We start from the raw sequence: 16,197 nt of genomic DNA, 5'->3' as shown, positions 1-16,197 counted from the left end.
AAGAAGCTGAGGGTAAAGGTGATGGACTGGCCAAGCATGTCTCCAGACCTAAACCCTATTGAGCATCTGTGGGGCATCCTCAAAACGGAAGGTGGAGGAGCGCAAGGTCTCTAACATCCACCAGCTCTGTGATGTAGTCATGGAGGAGTGGAAGAGGACTCCAGTGGCAACCTGTGAAGCTCTGGTGAACTCCATGCCCAAGAGGGTTAAGGCAGTGATGGAAAAAAATTGTGGCCACACAAAATATTGACACTTTGGGCCTAATTTGGACATTTTCACTTAGGGGTGTACTCACTTTTGTTGCTAGTGGTTTAGACATTAATGGCTGTGTGTTGAGTTATTTTGAGGGGACAGCAAATTTACACCGTTATACAAGCTGTACACTCACTACTTTACATTGTAACAAAGTGTCATTTCTTCAGTGTTGTCACATGAAAAGATATAAATAAATATTTACAAAAAAGTGAGGGGTGTACTCACTTTTGTGAGATACTGTACATCCTGGTCATTCTGCTTCAAGGTTGAACATTTCATTTTACATCCTTTATCATTTAAATTGTCATATTAACTAGTCTTTTATTGTTCCCATATGTAACTGTAGGCTCATTGTTATAGTCCCTCTACATCGCTTCCTAGGGTGCCTGAACACGGCGGACCATGCAGGAGTGAGGATCAAGGAGCTTTTGGCAGACGAGCCAGCACACGATAAGCTTTTTTAATTCAACACTCTATGTTTTTAACCGTTGTTCTAACAAACCCCTTGAGATACTGCACTTAGGTGGCGCTTCCCCCTTTCTTCCTTCTTGTGTTTCATTCACAGAGCTGGCTCAACTCTGAGGATAGCAGCCCCACAGTGCTTCACAACTTATGCCCTGGCATCTGAGACTGTAATTACTATCCCAGCAGCTATTACTGCATGTTTGTCTGAACTATTGTTTTGCACACACTCCATGCGCCTGATTTTATGACTTTATGTGTGATTGGGCACAGTCGATCAGCAGGTTTCATACAAAATCATTGGCTGAAATTTGCTGCCAAACTCCTGCTGTGTCCAATCACAGCACAGGTCGGCAGGTGGTGCGCTTATACCTGGCTGCCCATGGAGCAGAGCAGGGTCTGTCCATGTCCGCTCTGCATTAATTCAGTGGACACAGACCAGTTATCCGCACCACTCTGCTCCAATCAGCTCACAGATTCCCCGCTGTTCGGAATGAAAGTAACCTTGTCTGTAAATCTAAAAAACATTTCAAAGACTACCGTTAAACTATAATAATTTACATATCACAACTATTAGTTTCACTTCTATTTGAAATATCTAGGGAGGATCTTGGGTCATTTTGTACAGTAGTATACATACACACCTAAACACAGAGCAAAGTGCTAGCAGTGTTACTCTAAATATGTAGTGTGTTCTACTAGATGACTTTCTGTAATATTCCTCTCTCTCTACATATCTTGACTTTTCAAACTAAACCATAGCGTTTAGTTTGTTTATATATGGCCCGCTGCACTACCAGTGAAAGTCAAGCCACGCTCACTTGGTTATAGACCACCCAAGTTAAACCTGTATCTGGAACACACCAGACCACTTATCATATTATAAACAGAGTTCAGCAAAATGTACCTGCCAAATATGCACTCATTTATCTCAATCTGCTATACTCAAGAGCACCTGACAAATCAGGAAGCTATAAACAACCAAAGAGTCTGTCATAGACATTTTTTTCCATTTGATAAACATACAATTGATACGTTTCTATACCATGGAAGATAACTACTAAAGAACAGTAGTGGGCTAGAGTTGAAGAACAGAGGGCCTCCCCCTCTACTACATGTTCTTGGGTTTACATCTGTGTATAGTCATTATACATACAGTAGATAGCGAACGGGCACTGGCCTGCAAACTTCACAGATTTTTCTGCAGTTACAACTGTAACTAATTTCTATGCGATAGAAGCTGCTGAGTCATCATTGCTACATGACGTATTCTTGATTGCCTCTTAAGCCACGAGAAACCAACACTTATGCAGCGTACACACGGTCGGACTTTTCGACCGGACTTGTCCGACGGACCAAATCCGGCAGACAATACGATCGTGTGTGGGCTTCACCGGACCTTCAGCTGACTTTTCCAGTCGCAAATCTGACGGACTTTAGATTTGGAACATGCTTCAAATCTTTACGTCGTAACTCTGCCGGACCCATAAATCCGCTCGTCTGTATGCTAGTCCGACGGACAAAAACCGACGCTAGGGCAGCTATTGGCTACTGGCTATCAACTTCCTTATTTTAGTCCGGTCGTTAAAAAGTCCCTCGGAAGTCCGTCAAAAGTCTGGTTGAAAAGTCCGCCCGTGTGTATGCGGCCTTAGCTTGACAGGTGCACTCAAACAAAACAAGGAGAAGAAGTGAACCTATTTCAGATAATAATACTAAGGTTATATCATAAATTCCTGTTCAGTTATTTTAGGTGGGTAGTTGATTGTTCTTGTTTAATTTATTTCAGCCAGTTGCAGAAGTAACAGAAGCATGCCAAGAGTTATTTAGTGTCTATGTAGAATGCCTACACATGGTGTCCAAAAGGATGCTGCCTTTTAGGGCTCTTTCGCGCTTGCTTTGGTCTCTCTAGAATGATCTGCATTTGGATTGTTCTTTAGACAGCATTTGACAGGTGGTGAGGAGGCATTGTATCGCCTTTTAACCGCCCACTTTCACCCATTAAACCCCACACTAGTGCCTCCCAACCAGGTGCACTGCCGTAGCATGTGTACATCCTCAGCCACTGCCTTTGCAGCTAAAGGGGGAGTGGCTGGGGGGTGGTAAAAATGTGTCTCCCAGGTGAGAGTTCTAGCATCTGGCAATTGGTCACGGCATCACACATTGCATGCAGTAGCTCCAGACATCTGATACTGCACACTGATGTTGTTATCGCCTACTATGATATGGCATCTGCTTCTCTCCTCATGTATGACAGATTGGCATAGGATATTTATGTCCATACACCAGGACTAAGAATTATATATATTCATCTGATGAGTGTGGTTTTTATGCATGCATTTTGCATGCAGTTGCTCATCCATCCATCCATGCATTCATTCAAGAGTTCAACTAGCATATGACACTTATATTCAGGACTGAGCACTATATGTACATTAATTTGATGACTGCGTTTATGATACATGTATTTTGCATGGAGGTGCTTATTCATCCATCCACGCATCCATCCAAGAGTGCAACCTACAGTAATTTCATGGCATCATGACTCCACGGCTTCTTTACTGACCCATTATCAGCAGTGATTACTGTATTAGTTGTATCCTTAATCCCATAAGCTGTAGGTTAACCACATAACTGTGCAGTCGCACTGAATATCTCTTAAACTTGTAGTGTTTAGGAGATATTTACACTAGATGCAGTTGGTGACGTCACCGGCGCATGTGCATACCCGTGCCATCCATTCAGAGCTCTGTGCCATAACCCGTCATTTCCATGCTCATGCAGTTCATCGAGGCTCAGCCATTCAAAAGACTGGAGCCAGCGAGCCCGGTAGATGGAAGCCCTGTCAGCAGTGAGGGTTTTGTTCTAAGTTAAGTATTTCATAATGTGCTAGTATGCGATGCATACTAGCACATTATGCCATTGCCTTGCAGGGGATTTTAATTTTTTTAAAGGCTGCGGTTTACTACCGATTTAAGTAATATGTAACACTGGCTGGATTAAAGAGCATGGTTTAAGTGATCTCTACTGAAGAGAAGGCTTTCTGTTCAATCAAAGCCAACAACTGGCCAGCTTGGTATGAACTTTACTGGTATGAAAAGTCCATTAAAAATAAGTCAACTGACTAATGCCTGTTGCCAGTGGGAGCCTAAACTTGGTGGTTATAAAAGCAGGTATTTTTAATCTATACATTCATCCATGTTAGTTGTGTGATATTCAAATGCCAAAAATATTCAAACATTTCTGGTTATATTAAATAGGAAATAATGGTGCAACTGGGTTCCTAGGGAAAAAAAATAAAAAGTCATGCATGGTGTTGGCAGCAGCTCCCCTGGATAGGCCCTGAGCTAGCCTAATACACATATGCAAATAAAAGAAAGGAAAGGGGGCACACCATCTAAGTGTAACCTATATTAATAATAAGTTCAGGATCAGTGTGTGAATGTAGCCCTCTGAGATATGCAGAGATCGGTAGGCGAGTGGCTGGTGGATGCAGAGGTCAGCAGGTAGGTGGCTGGTATCAGCAGAGCTTGGTTAGAAGTGGCTGGATGGTAGATGGAAAAGATCGCTGCTGTGCTTGGAGAGCAAGCTATCATGGTGCTTCCCACTTCCTGAGGTCCTCGGCTAGCTTGGTTGCATTTGGAGGTGGAAGGGATGATATCAGCACATCCAAGTGGTATGGTTACGCATTTTGGCAAGCTCAGCCCCTTGCTCAAAGCAATCAAGAGAAACCAATCAAAGAGATCCACTTCTGCAGTGAGATGAAGGGTCTTCCCCTCAAAAATGCAACTGATGCTCTTATGTGGCAGGATCAGAGCACTGTGCACTAACATCTGCATCATCTCTGTGAGGTTTATGATTTTCATTTAAAAAACAGGTTAAGGTGGCCATAAATGGATTGAAATTTCTCTGCTGTCCGGTTCAGCAGGAAGCAGAGAAATTTCAACCACAAGTGGCCATTGCTGCTCAGTAGAAGTTGATCTAATGATCGTCTTCTGTTGAACGGACCTGTTGGAAAAAAACATTTGATCAGTGGCTGCAGCACTGATCTATGCGTTCTGACAGCGGAGTCAGAATACAAAAGTGCAGCAGGGAAGATTCCCCCATTCACCACGATTGTGTGGATGGTGGAATTCAATTAGCATTTTTTTTTTTAACTATAACATTTTAATTTTTAATGAAAGGTATCATAACAGATATTGACAATATTAGACATTACTTTAAAGGATTGATCCTAATACTTGTTCGACACATATTGTGAGAAAGAACAAAACAATGTACAACAGAAGAAAGAACAATAAGTATTGTTATCTAATTGTTAGTCAGACCCCGCATACCCTGGGTGGGATCAAACTGTAAGGAGGGGTTGACCAACAATTTAATATTATCAACAAGGATCAAGGAACTTAGTGATAAATAATGAGCTACATATAAATCTCATATAATAAGGACAGTTATATCAAACTCATCAGTACTGTTAAAGGTTACATTCGTTTAGGTATTTATAAGCTCTAGGATGAGATAGCCAGGCTTTCCATTTATTTTTAAAGGTAGTAGTGGAGTAATTTTTATATGCTAGCATTCATTCGAATTGAGCTTGAGTGTTTAATCTAGAGATTACATTTGAAAGATTGGGTGCTTCAGTGGATTTCCATAAACTGGTTATAGTAAGCCTTGCCGCTGTTAATATATGAGCCATGATCGTTCTGTATATTATAAATATCAACATTAATACCTAATAGGGCCATGGCAGGAGTATGATTTAGTATTTTTCGTTCAGCCAGCGTACCATGTATGGCCAGCTTTAGTGACAATGACAATTTTTCATGTGACCTGAAGGAGAAACGTACATATAAGACAAAGGACAAACACTCATATGACATTGCAGAGTAAATGTTTATTGTCAAATATAGAACTGTCTTGAGCAAAAGCAAAAAGGCAATACAGTTTGCAAACCTGGTGTGTTTTGGGTAATTTCATTTTCAGGCAGTTTGTCTGACAAAACCCCTATGTCCCAGTATAATCGATGAATTTAGTTAAGGCACCCTCCTTACTCCATTATTGTACCTGTTCCAGCTAAGCCCAGCTTTACCCATTAGTTTTAGATGGACCAATTTTACAAGACCTACATATGATTGTAGACAGGACAGTATTGTAATGAAAGTATTTATCAAATGCATTGTTAAAATGCTAAAAGTATGTAATAGAAAAACTGTATAGAAGGGAGGAGAAAATATACTTGACAACCTGTTTCAATTAACTTTGTGTGTGTCAATAGCATCAGTTTGAGATGCTTTTGAGCTCAGTCAGAATTAATTTACCTGCAGTTGAACTCCCTCTGACCTGCATGAGACCTGCTTCAAGTTGGTTTTGCATGCCCATAGACAAGTATTGGTGTGCAAAATCCATCCAATGTAGTTAAAAGCCCACTGACATAGACCCTAACATTAAATTCTTTGTTTACTTAATCCTTTAGCTTTTTTTTTTTTTGCAACCCAGGGTAACGTCTATAAAGACAGTAGGGTAAGCCTTCTATTTGCGTCTACACCATCCTTTATGTGAAGTTATGTTCCAGGGAAACATAAGGAAGGAACTGCAGGCAAAGCAACCATTGCAGTGTGCATTCATTACATTTTATTATTTTATTACTCCCCCCCCCCGAAAAAGGTAGGTAAATACAATAGGATGTTTGATGGTAATATTGGTTGTTCTGACACATGTTACTATGTACGTCCAGCTTAAAGTGACTCTGACGCTATTTTAATATTGCCTGCAAAGAAAAGAATTAAACCCTTGCCCATCCTTTCTGATCTAGGTTCCTTTTAAGAGTCAAGCTTGCTGAAGAACATTTAAAACATTGAAAGTCTGGTCCCCCTATGAGCCCTATGGCTCCATCTGCTGGTCCCTACAGAACTACAAGATACCCAGGAGCTGGCAGAAGGAACCACAGCATGTAGCAGGGAACCAGGCATCTAACACCTGTAAGTATGTCAGATACTGATGATTCTTCAGTAGGCTTAGCTCTTTTAGAGAACAAACATCTGGCGTGCGGGCAATAGGACAGGTATTATTTGTTTTCCTTGCAGGCAAGCCAATTGTTTAAAGCTGGCCATACACTAATAGATTTTCAAGTGGATATTTGTAGGATTGTTTGTACAAACGTCTACATGAAAATTATAAGTACATCCAATGATTTGACTTAAAAAGTTTGTTTACTCTTAACATTCAATTTTGAAACGGATGGACTTTCCCAAATTAAAACTTCATACGCTGTTAGAAATTTGGCTGTTTGAGAAAAAAAAAATTGATCCTACGCCTTCAAATTTTCTCACCAGTTTGGTCATAAACAACCATTGATTTGACCCTACTAATTTTAAAAAAATTGAATTATTATTATTATAATAAAAATGTTAAAGGAAATTCTACTAGAATGTTGTATATGGCTAGCTTAACAGATACAGTGTTGAAATCCACAGGCTTACTATCGGCCTTGTTCAATAATGAATTCTAACTTCTAAGTGAATCAATACTATGAATCAGAAGCTAGTAAATATTACAAATTGTATTGGTCTGAATTCAATACATCATGATTGGTTAATAGTGAACTTGAGAATTAGCACGTAAAAATAAAAAACTTTTTTCAATAAGATTATGGGGTTGATTTACTATAACTGGAGAATCTGGTGCAGCTGTGCATGGTAGCCAATCAGCTTCTAACTTCAGCTTGTTCAATTAAGCTTTGACAAAAAAACCTAGAAGCTGATTGGTTTTATGCCGAGCTGCACCAGAGTTTGCACTTTACAGTTTTAGCAAATCAACCCCGATATCTTCCTCTGGTTAGTAGAACTAACAGCACAAGACTTAAAGTTTAACATGAAATCTGAAGTAACCTTGATGTGCCATTATATGAGCTAAGTAAGGAATGTATAATATTGCCCACTGGGGGTTTTGCCTCACAAAGTGACAGCAAAATTTGACCCGGACGTCTGATTGCAGCCAAGCCGATGTACAAAAAGCTGTGATAGCTGATTATAGAGTACAGACATTATAAAATGTATACAAAAGCACTACTTGATGGGTCTGCAAAGGGCCACCTACTTTTGACACTTAAATACACAAAGGACCACACCTAGAAGTTGTCAGTTACAAAACCTGGTTTTAAAGCAGCCTGTACACTTAAACAAAGAGCACATCATAAAATGTGGAGCACTGACAGCAGTGCGCCAAACTCTTTGTCATTATGGAGCTTGTCCATATTAGAAAAAAAGTTTTGTCATCAGAACTGATAACATGAGGGTAAGCTGGTATTATACATATTTATGTATTCATTGACCAAGATTGTACATTTCTTGATTTTCTTTATATTTTTTCATGTAGACATCCTTAATAATGACTCTGGAAATGCAATGGTAAGTCATAGCAAAGCGCATTGTTCAATTTTAAGTGCATGTAAGGTGGTTCTGCTACTTGCCATATTCTTGAGGACCTTGGTGGGAAGATGTATCATCTTCTGTCCCAACCCAGAAACTTCTCCACCTGGCAAGTGTGTCATACAAACTCTGGTGTAATCTCTATTTGTTTCTATGAATCAGTGACATACAAAGGCAAATTTTCACACTGGGGTATCCAATACCAAGACACTACAGGTAAATGAGCCTGTCTGCAAAATAAAAATATTAATCTTGATTAATCTTGCCTGGGGGTGTACAGGTCAAGGTCCATAAGGGCTTGTATCAACAATCTTTGGGCTTTAGTCAACGAGCAAAGGCAATTTGATTTTTACATCAGATCTGAGATTTAAAATTTGAGATCAGAATACAGTGCAGGTGCATTAGACCTGCTTCAAGCTGTTTTTGCATTCCCATAGATTTGTATAGATAGAGAAGCAGTTCTGATACAAACAAAAGCCCATCAACACAGGCTCTATGTATCAGAACTGCATAAAGTTTATGTTCATAGCTTAAAAAATGATATAGCCAAAACAGCTACCCAGATCCTCAACATACTACTCTACATAATGCAATGGTTGGTGCCAGATTTTTTAATGCCCAAGTAAGCTTCAATCTGCAAACTTTTCAGGGCCCATAAACAGCATTTTGTTAATAAAAGAACACAAATTGGCATAATAGTAATAATAAAAGTCACATGTGTTCATTAAAAATGTCCAATGCTGGGCTCAATCCTTTCCTTTTCCACTTATAGATGAAGCCCTGGAAGGGAAATGTTTTTAACTGTAGTCACGTATCTCTGTGACAATTTACCTCCTTTACTATGTTCTACCTGTAAATGAGTGACCTTGATACAGATCCACATTACAATGGCAGGTGCCAATTGGATGGGTTTTCAATGTGAACTGAATGAAAACTGCATCTGTACCTTGAACAGAAGCATAAAAAGTAGAGAGCACAAAAACAAAACGAAAACTAAACTTATTGTACATTCATATAACTGTGGTCCCACCTAGACAAATGATGTGCATACTCTTAAACAGAAAATACATAATAAACAAAATAGTGAAGGGGCTGATCTATAGCTGTGAGGTCCAACTGGTATAGCTTTGCTACATTACTAAAGTATAACTAAGGGCAAAACTTTTTTTTTTTTTTCTTTTTAGCTTTGGACAGAGTGGAGATGGATTAGAATACCTGTCAGCTTTTTATTGCTACCTCTGCCCCAGTTAGGGATATTCACCCTATTTGTCTTGTTTACCATTATCATTAAAAGTGAAAGTAAAAGAAAATCCCAAATTTTGGGTTGCCCCCATAACAGTAATGGAGGGTAAATCTAAACACTAGTTTTGGTGAGATGTGGGTCCCAAGAGATTTCCTTTAATTTTCAGGGATTTCTTCTCACTTCCTATTTTGGATATGGGACAGGAAGTGGTAGGAAATCTCCCTAATGGGTCAAAGATTACAAAAAAACTGACAGGGGTTATAACCCTCCCCTACGCTATCCAAAAAAAAAAAAACAAAAAAAAAAAGTTTTGCCTATAGTTCTACTTTAATAGTTATGTTTCTTCTCTTTTCTAAATCAGTGTGAATGGACAGAAAAAAGGGACTTTTGCATTGTACACATTACTGCTGCCATGCTTGATACTGCCGATGCAGCATCTTTTACAACCAGCTTTATTGCTAATGACAGAAATATCATAATCTGCAGCCTACAGAGGAGTTGGGTATGCAAAGTTTCTGGTTAATCACCCCTGTCCTAGATACATGAGAGCCCAAATCATTTTCCCATTATGCTCTGGAACAACAAAACAAAATAATTATTTAGGTGATGCTTAAAAAAAATCACACAGTGGCCTTAATATTATTTCTATAGCTATAAAGGTAAAGTGGGCATACTTGTTGGCAGGATTGTATTCACTTAAAGTATACCTAAAGGCAAAACATTTTTATTAGTTTTGGATAGAGTGCAGTCTGTGCCCCCGTTAAGGAGATTTACCCTCTCTATTTGTACTGTTTACCATTATCAAAGTAAACATAAAAGAAAATCCCAAATTTTGGGTTGTCCCCAGAAAAGTAATAGATGGGAAATCTTCCAATGGGAACACTAGTTCTGTTGACCTGGGGGTTCCCAAGACATTCCGTTAATTTGCAGGTATTTCCTCTCACTTCCTGTTTGGCTATGGGACAGGAAGTAAAGGGAAATCCCTGCAATGGGACACAGATGGTAAAAAAAAATTAACAGAGGTTACAACCCTTCCTTACTCTATCCAAAATGAAAACAAATGTTTTGCCTATAGTTCTACTTTAATGGCTGCAAGATATACATATACTGTATACTGAATATCCCTATACCTTATGAAACATATTTTTGCAAAACACCATGGAACTGCTTCAGTATAGGTTTTGATGCAAACTATTATTTCCCTGCATTTCTTTTTGTAATAATTTTGGTAAAATTACAAATGTAATAATCGATAAGTTACACAAATCTTTGGGGACAATACACACCCCATCAAAGTGCCATCATTTTGTATCATAATACAACCTAACTTAAAGTTGAAGTCTGATGCAGCAGACATGACCATATAAAATTCACATTGAAATGCACAATTTCCTTTCTTTATAAAGCTATGGAACTGCACAGGTCAAATTTAGAGTGCACACGTTAACACATGGATGGTATTTTCTTAGTGGAATATATTAAACGGTCAGACTGATGAAGCTGTTGTATCTCTGAATGTTCCTCTTTAAGATTTCTGAGCACGGTCCCAGGACTCGTTCAAAGCGTGGGCGGTCCAGTTTCACACACTTCAGTGGGCCCCGTGCAATTACTGTGGCTGCCCTGGGCCGGTTCAACAACAAGGCTATCTCACCTAGAAATAAAAAATGAAAGCTATGAGCTGCTAGAAAAATATGTTAAAGAAAAGCATTCTTGTATTTTAGAGAGGGCTATAATGTTGATCCAGTAAAAGCTGTCTGTTTACTGTGACTTTAAGTTCAAACTTTGCCTACAACTACCCTTTTTGAGATCCAGCTGAACAATTTCCCAGTTATTTCCTAAGTCAAGTTGTGAACTACCACATGTACTGTCCTAATTTCTCAAGTAAAATTAGGTACTGTCTGAGATGATTATACCCTGTTGCTATACAAAATAATTTAAACCAAGGTTACCTGCAAAAGAAGATTGTACATACTTACCTTTCCTACTGCCCAGAGTACCGAACTTTGTTTCAATCCCGAAAAATCCTTTGCTGAAGTCCATAGGCAAACCAACACTTTCAGAAGTGTCGATCTCTGTGCTCTCCCACAGTTCACATTAGATCTCTGTGGTCCTCCACAGTTCACACTAGAAAAGGGTGAATATATATCACCAGCATGTCATGGATCCATATAATATAATCCATATCTTTATTAAAGAAATCACACCACAGTTAGTGCAGGTGCAATGTGCTGGTGTCAAGCAGGACCCCTTCATCAGACATGTGATGTTCACACTGGTTTTTCTTGCTGACCTCCAAGCCACTGTTGCATGTGGTAATGGGTGGAAGTCAAAGGGAGGAACCAATGGCAACTGTGCGGGGCCCCAGAGATTGACACTCCTGAAAGTGTTGGTTTCCCTTCCAACTTTAGCAGAAGATTTCTCAACATCAGAGAGCAGTTCAGCAACATGGGCCCTAGTAGGACATTATACATGTGGCTTAGTTCAAACATTTTTGGATAGCAACAGAGTTGCTTTGAAATGAAACTTCTTATTTAAGAGCATACATTTCATAGCAAACGACACCTGTTGGTAATTTTGGCACATATAGACATATGTTTGCTGTAGCCTGCATAATCATCTATATATTTCCACAATAAACAAATTGCTTGTTTGCACAGGATCAATGCACCAGCATTAAATACTATCCTTTAGGCCCCTTTCACACTTGTACAATGTGTCCTACGATTTGGGACTGCAAAGTCACATGACAAGTCATTCCCCATGATTTGCAATGACAACCATTCATATTAGTACGACTTCAAAGTAGTCCCTGCACTACTTTGATGCGAGTTACACAGGCATTCCTTAAATTGCGGCAAAAAAATCGCAAAAAGAACGCAGCAAAACCGAGCGATTTTTAGGCTGCATTCACACCTGAGCATTTTCAGCTCATAAAACGCTCGTAAAATGCCCGAAAATACGCCTGAAAAATGCCCAACAAGCAAAATCCCATTCATTTCAATGGCACCTGTTAACATCTGAGTGTTTTGTCACCTGAAGCAAAATGCCTGAAAAACGCCCTAAGCTCAAAAAAGAACATGAGCTTCTTTGGGGCAGATTACAGGTGTTTTTCTGCCTTTTACATTGGTCACCTAAACAAAATTGGGGGAAAAATGTGGTAAAAACGCATCAAAATCACGATAAAAATGCAGTCAAAATGCGCGACTTTGAAACGCTCAGGTGTGAATGCAGCCTTAGGCCCCTTTCACTATTTGTGCGACATCAAAGTTGCGTGATTTTGCCGCGATTTTGACAAGACGGTCGTACGACTGTGGATCCAACCTTGCCCTGCGACTTGAAGTCCGACTTCAAGGAACAGGGATCCGACTTTGATTCACAACAATACAGGCACTGTCTGGTATGAATCTTTAGGGGGAACTCCACGCACAATGTAAAAAAAAACAAAATGGGTTCCCCCTCCAAGAACATACCAGGTCCTTCAGTCAGGCATGGATTTTAAGGGGAACCCCCACGCCAAAAAAAAATGGCGTGGGGGCCCTCCAAAATCCATACCAGACCCTTATCCGAGCACACAGCCCGGCAGGTCAGGAAAGGGGGTGAGGATGGGCTAGCACCCCCCCTCCTGAACCATACCAGGCTGCATGCCCTCAACATGGGGGGTGGGTACTTTGGGGCAGGGGGGCTCTGCACCCCCCCACCCCAAAGCATCTTGTCCCCATGTTGATGAGGACAAGGGCCTCTTCCTGATAACAATGGCCGTTGGATGTCTGGGTCTGCAAGTGGGGGGCTTATTGGAATCTGGAAGCCCCCTTTAACAAGGGGGCCCCAGATCCCTGCCCCCCACCTGTGAATGAGTATTGGGTCCACTGTACCCCTGCCCATTCACCTAAAAAAGTGTCAAAAATAAAACACAGTACACACGTTTTTAAAGTAATTTATTAGGTAGCTCCCCTCCTAGCCCCTCCTGACTTCTTCTCCCCTCTCCGGCTCTTCTGCCCCCTCAGCTGATGTCTTCTAACCCTCTCCGGTTCTTCTCCCACTGTCCGCTGTCTTCTGCCAGGTCTTCGCTATCTTCTCGCTCCTTTGGTGGGTCTTTTGCTGGGTCTTCTCCGCTGCCTTCTCCCTCTGTTCTTCTTCTGATGTTGACTCTCTCACTCTAATGCTGGGTGCGCCACTACTTTTATTGGCATGGGGCGGGGACTTGAAGTCGTACTAATATGATTGGTTGTCATTGGAAATCATGGGGAACGATTTGTCATGTTACTTTGCAGTCCCAAATCGTTGGACAAGTCGTACTAGTGTGAAAGGGGCCTTAGTAAACCTTGCCCGTGGAGTCTTTTTCTGCTTTTTTACGTTTAGGGCCCATTTACACCTATGCTCTTTAGTGAGCGTCAATGCATGTGCAAGTGTTTGCTAGTTTTTAATGATATAGAGGTGGAGGCGTGGAGGCAGCTGCTGCCACTTGCCTAGCCACTCATACACCCTATGAATTAGAGGTTGGGACTATCTCGGCATTTGTTAATGACATGAAAGTAAGAAAAAATATAAAAATATATAAACTTTAATAATTACAAGCCATTTTTACAAAATAGTACATACATAGCATACTAAAACAAATTAAATACACCACACTTGACATAAACATTAACGGGTAAAACCGTAAGGTTTCTTGTACAGAGGGGTATATAAGATTGTTTCCTCAACCGGTTTCGCGGTTAGAACCGCTTCTTCAGGAGGGATAGGTCTAAAATTGATAAACTTTAGTTTAGACAAAGATAAAAAATACACAGCAAGGAGAATAATAAACACAATACAAAAATAGTAACAAAATAGAAGACTGGCTCACCAGCTCAGACGGGTTCAATGGGAAATTGGGACCCCATACAAATCCCCCCACGGCGGACACGGGGGATTGTGGACAGGTTCTGTTTAAATGAGTAATCAAAATTAAATACGAGTGAACAAGGGGGGTAAGGGGAGTGCTCACCCGGGTGAAATGAATGGAAATCTAGGCAAAGAAAGATAGGGTATTGTGTAGCTTTTGTGTTATGTTTATTTTATCATTTTTGTATACTATTGCTGTTCAGAAGACTCGCTCTTCTCCCCTCAGCGGTTCTGGTTTTTGTGGCATCCCTTGTTCTCTCTCCCCCCGGCGGACATGTGTTTACCCTGGCAGGTTTCACCTGCTTGCACTGCATAGTCTTGGATCATTTCGATCCTTTTGACGGCAGCACGCGCTTGCGCAGTAGCACGGTACCCGTGCACCTGCGCAGTGCGGGTAAACAGACCCGGTAACATCAGACGCCGCCAACAGCGGTGCGCGTCTGACTTCCGGGTTGGGGAGCTCATTTAGCGGCCCCATTCGGGACCGCTCTCTTAGCCTGATCGGACGGTTCATGCTGGGCTGCCCCCTTGGATCATTGTCTCTCAAGGTTGGTAAGTCTGATGGTCAATTCTGTCATGCCCCTCTCCTTTTGTACTTCTCAATCTGCAAATCTGCAGGTTTGCTGGGATCTGTCCAGGGTGGAGGGATAAGTCCCTACCATCCCCATACCTTCCTCTGCTGTTCTTTGTGCACTATTGTTCTCCCTAATCTATGTGTTGTTTCTCTCTCTTATCTACACACTTCTGTCAGTTTCTGGTATCTATCTCTCTTCACCCCCTATTTCTTTCTCTCCCTTGTTCTTCTTCCTTTCACTCCTATCAGCTGCCGACCCATTGAGAATTGATCCCTTATCCTTTGTACATTACAGACTTGCTTGTCTTCTGAGGGTTCTACCCATTGTACCTGGTCCTGCTTTATTGCACCCCCAAACTTGATTATTCATCTCTTGTTTCTTTCTAGGACCACCCTCAATTGTCTACCATTTACATACGATATCCTGATACAGACAGCCCATGCATTATTATTGATTGGCCAACTATGTGGTGAGTGCTTACACCTCTATTTACTTGTTCGTAATATTGTATATATATATGTAATACATATATATATATATATATATATATATATATATATATATATATATATATATATATATATATATATATATTTTTTTTTTACCACTGGACGCCTTGGGTGAATTTGGTATACTATTCCTCTTTTTTTCTACTTTTTTTTTTTTTTTTCTATTTTCTTTCTCCTTCCTGTCAGCCCCCTCCCCATTGCCACTTTCCCCCCCTTCTCTTCTCTGTCTCCCCTTCCCTCTGTCCCTCCCCCCCCCCCCTTCCCCCCCCCCACGTCTTGTCCATTTTTCCCCTCCTTTCCGTCCCACCCTTCCCCCATGCTCCCTTTCCCTCCCCCCCCTTCTCTCTTTCCCCCTCCCCCTCTTCCCTCTGTTCTTTCCTCCCTCTGTTTCTCCCTTCCCCCTTCCTTCTCCTTCCCTCTGCCTTTTCCCTTTCTCTTCTTTTCCCTTCCCTTCTTTACCCTCCTTGTTCCTTATTCTTCTGCCCCCCCTCCTATTTTTATCTCAATCCCTTCTATCACCTGTTGTGGAAAATTTTATATTAATGTGTTGTCATAAGTCTCCCAGTGTGTCTGATCAACCACAGCCCATTCTAAAGAACTGACTGGGGCAGATCGATGCTGGCTGAGACCTGTTAGGTAGTGGAAAACTTCCTGGTGTTTGGAGGGAGGTGTTTGCGGAGAGAGGACATGTCCGCCAGCAAAAGGGCCCCTGTGCAATGCACAGAACGATCGTCTGGTGGGGATGCGTTCACTCTGCAAAGACATTATCGGTTTAGAGGTGTTTTGCTCTTGTCACCCCTGGTGTGCCTGATCAACATGTTTGGGGTGCCATGACCTACACC

At 41.0% G+C, this 16,197-nt stretch overlaps 1 protein-coding gene across 3 annotated transcripts in view; it reads right to left on the bottom strand.

The window, feature by feature from the left end:
- Nucleotides 1-5,591: 5,591 nt before the first annotated feature.
- The window catches only part of PRKAR1B (protein kinase cAMP-dependent type I regulatory subunit beta), a 358,697-nt gene continuing 348,091 nt past the window's right edge, over nucleotides 5,592-16,197 (bottom strand). For all 3 annotated transcript variants that reach the window (XM_073636848.1, XM_073636847.1, XM_073636849.1), the window contains one exon: nucleotides 5,592-11,038. In XM_073636848.1, coding sequence (XP_073492949.1) covers nucleotides 10,866-11,038 — 173 coding nt within the window. In that variant the 3' untranslated portion in view covers nucleotides 5,592-10,865. The remainder of the gene's footprint in view (nucleotides 11,039-16,197) is intronic.

The sequence above is a fragment of the Aquarana catesbeiana genome, linkage group LG06 (assembly GCF_042186555.1).
Source record: "Aquarana catesbeiana isolate 2022-GZ linkage group LG06, ASM4218655v1, whole genome shotgun sequence".
NCBI lineage: Eukaryota > Metazoa > Chordata > Amphibia > Anura > Ranidae > Aquarana > Aquarana catesbeiana.
This window is presented reverse-complemented; position numbering and strand designations above follow the sequence as displayed.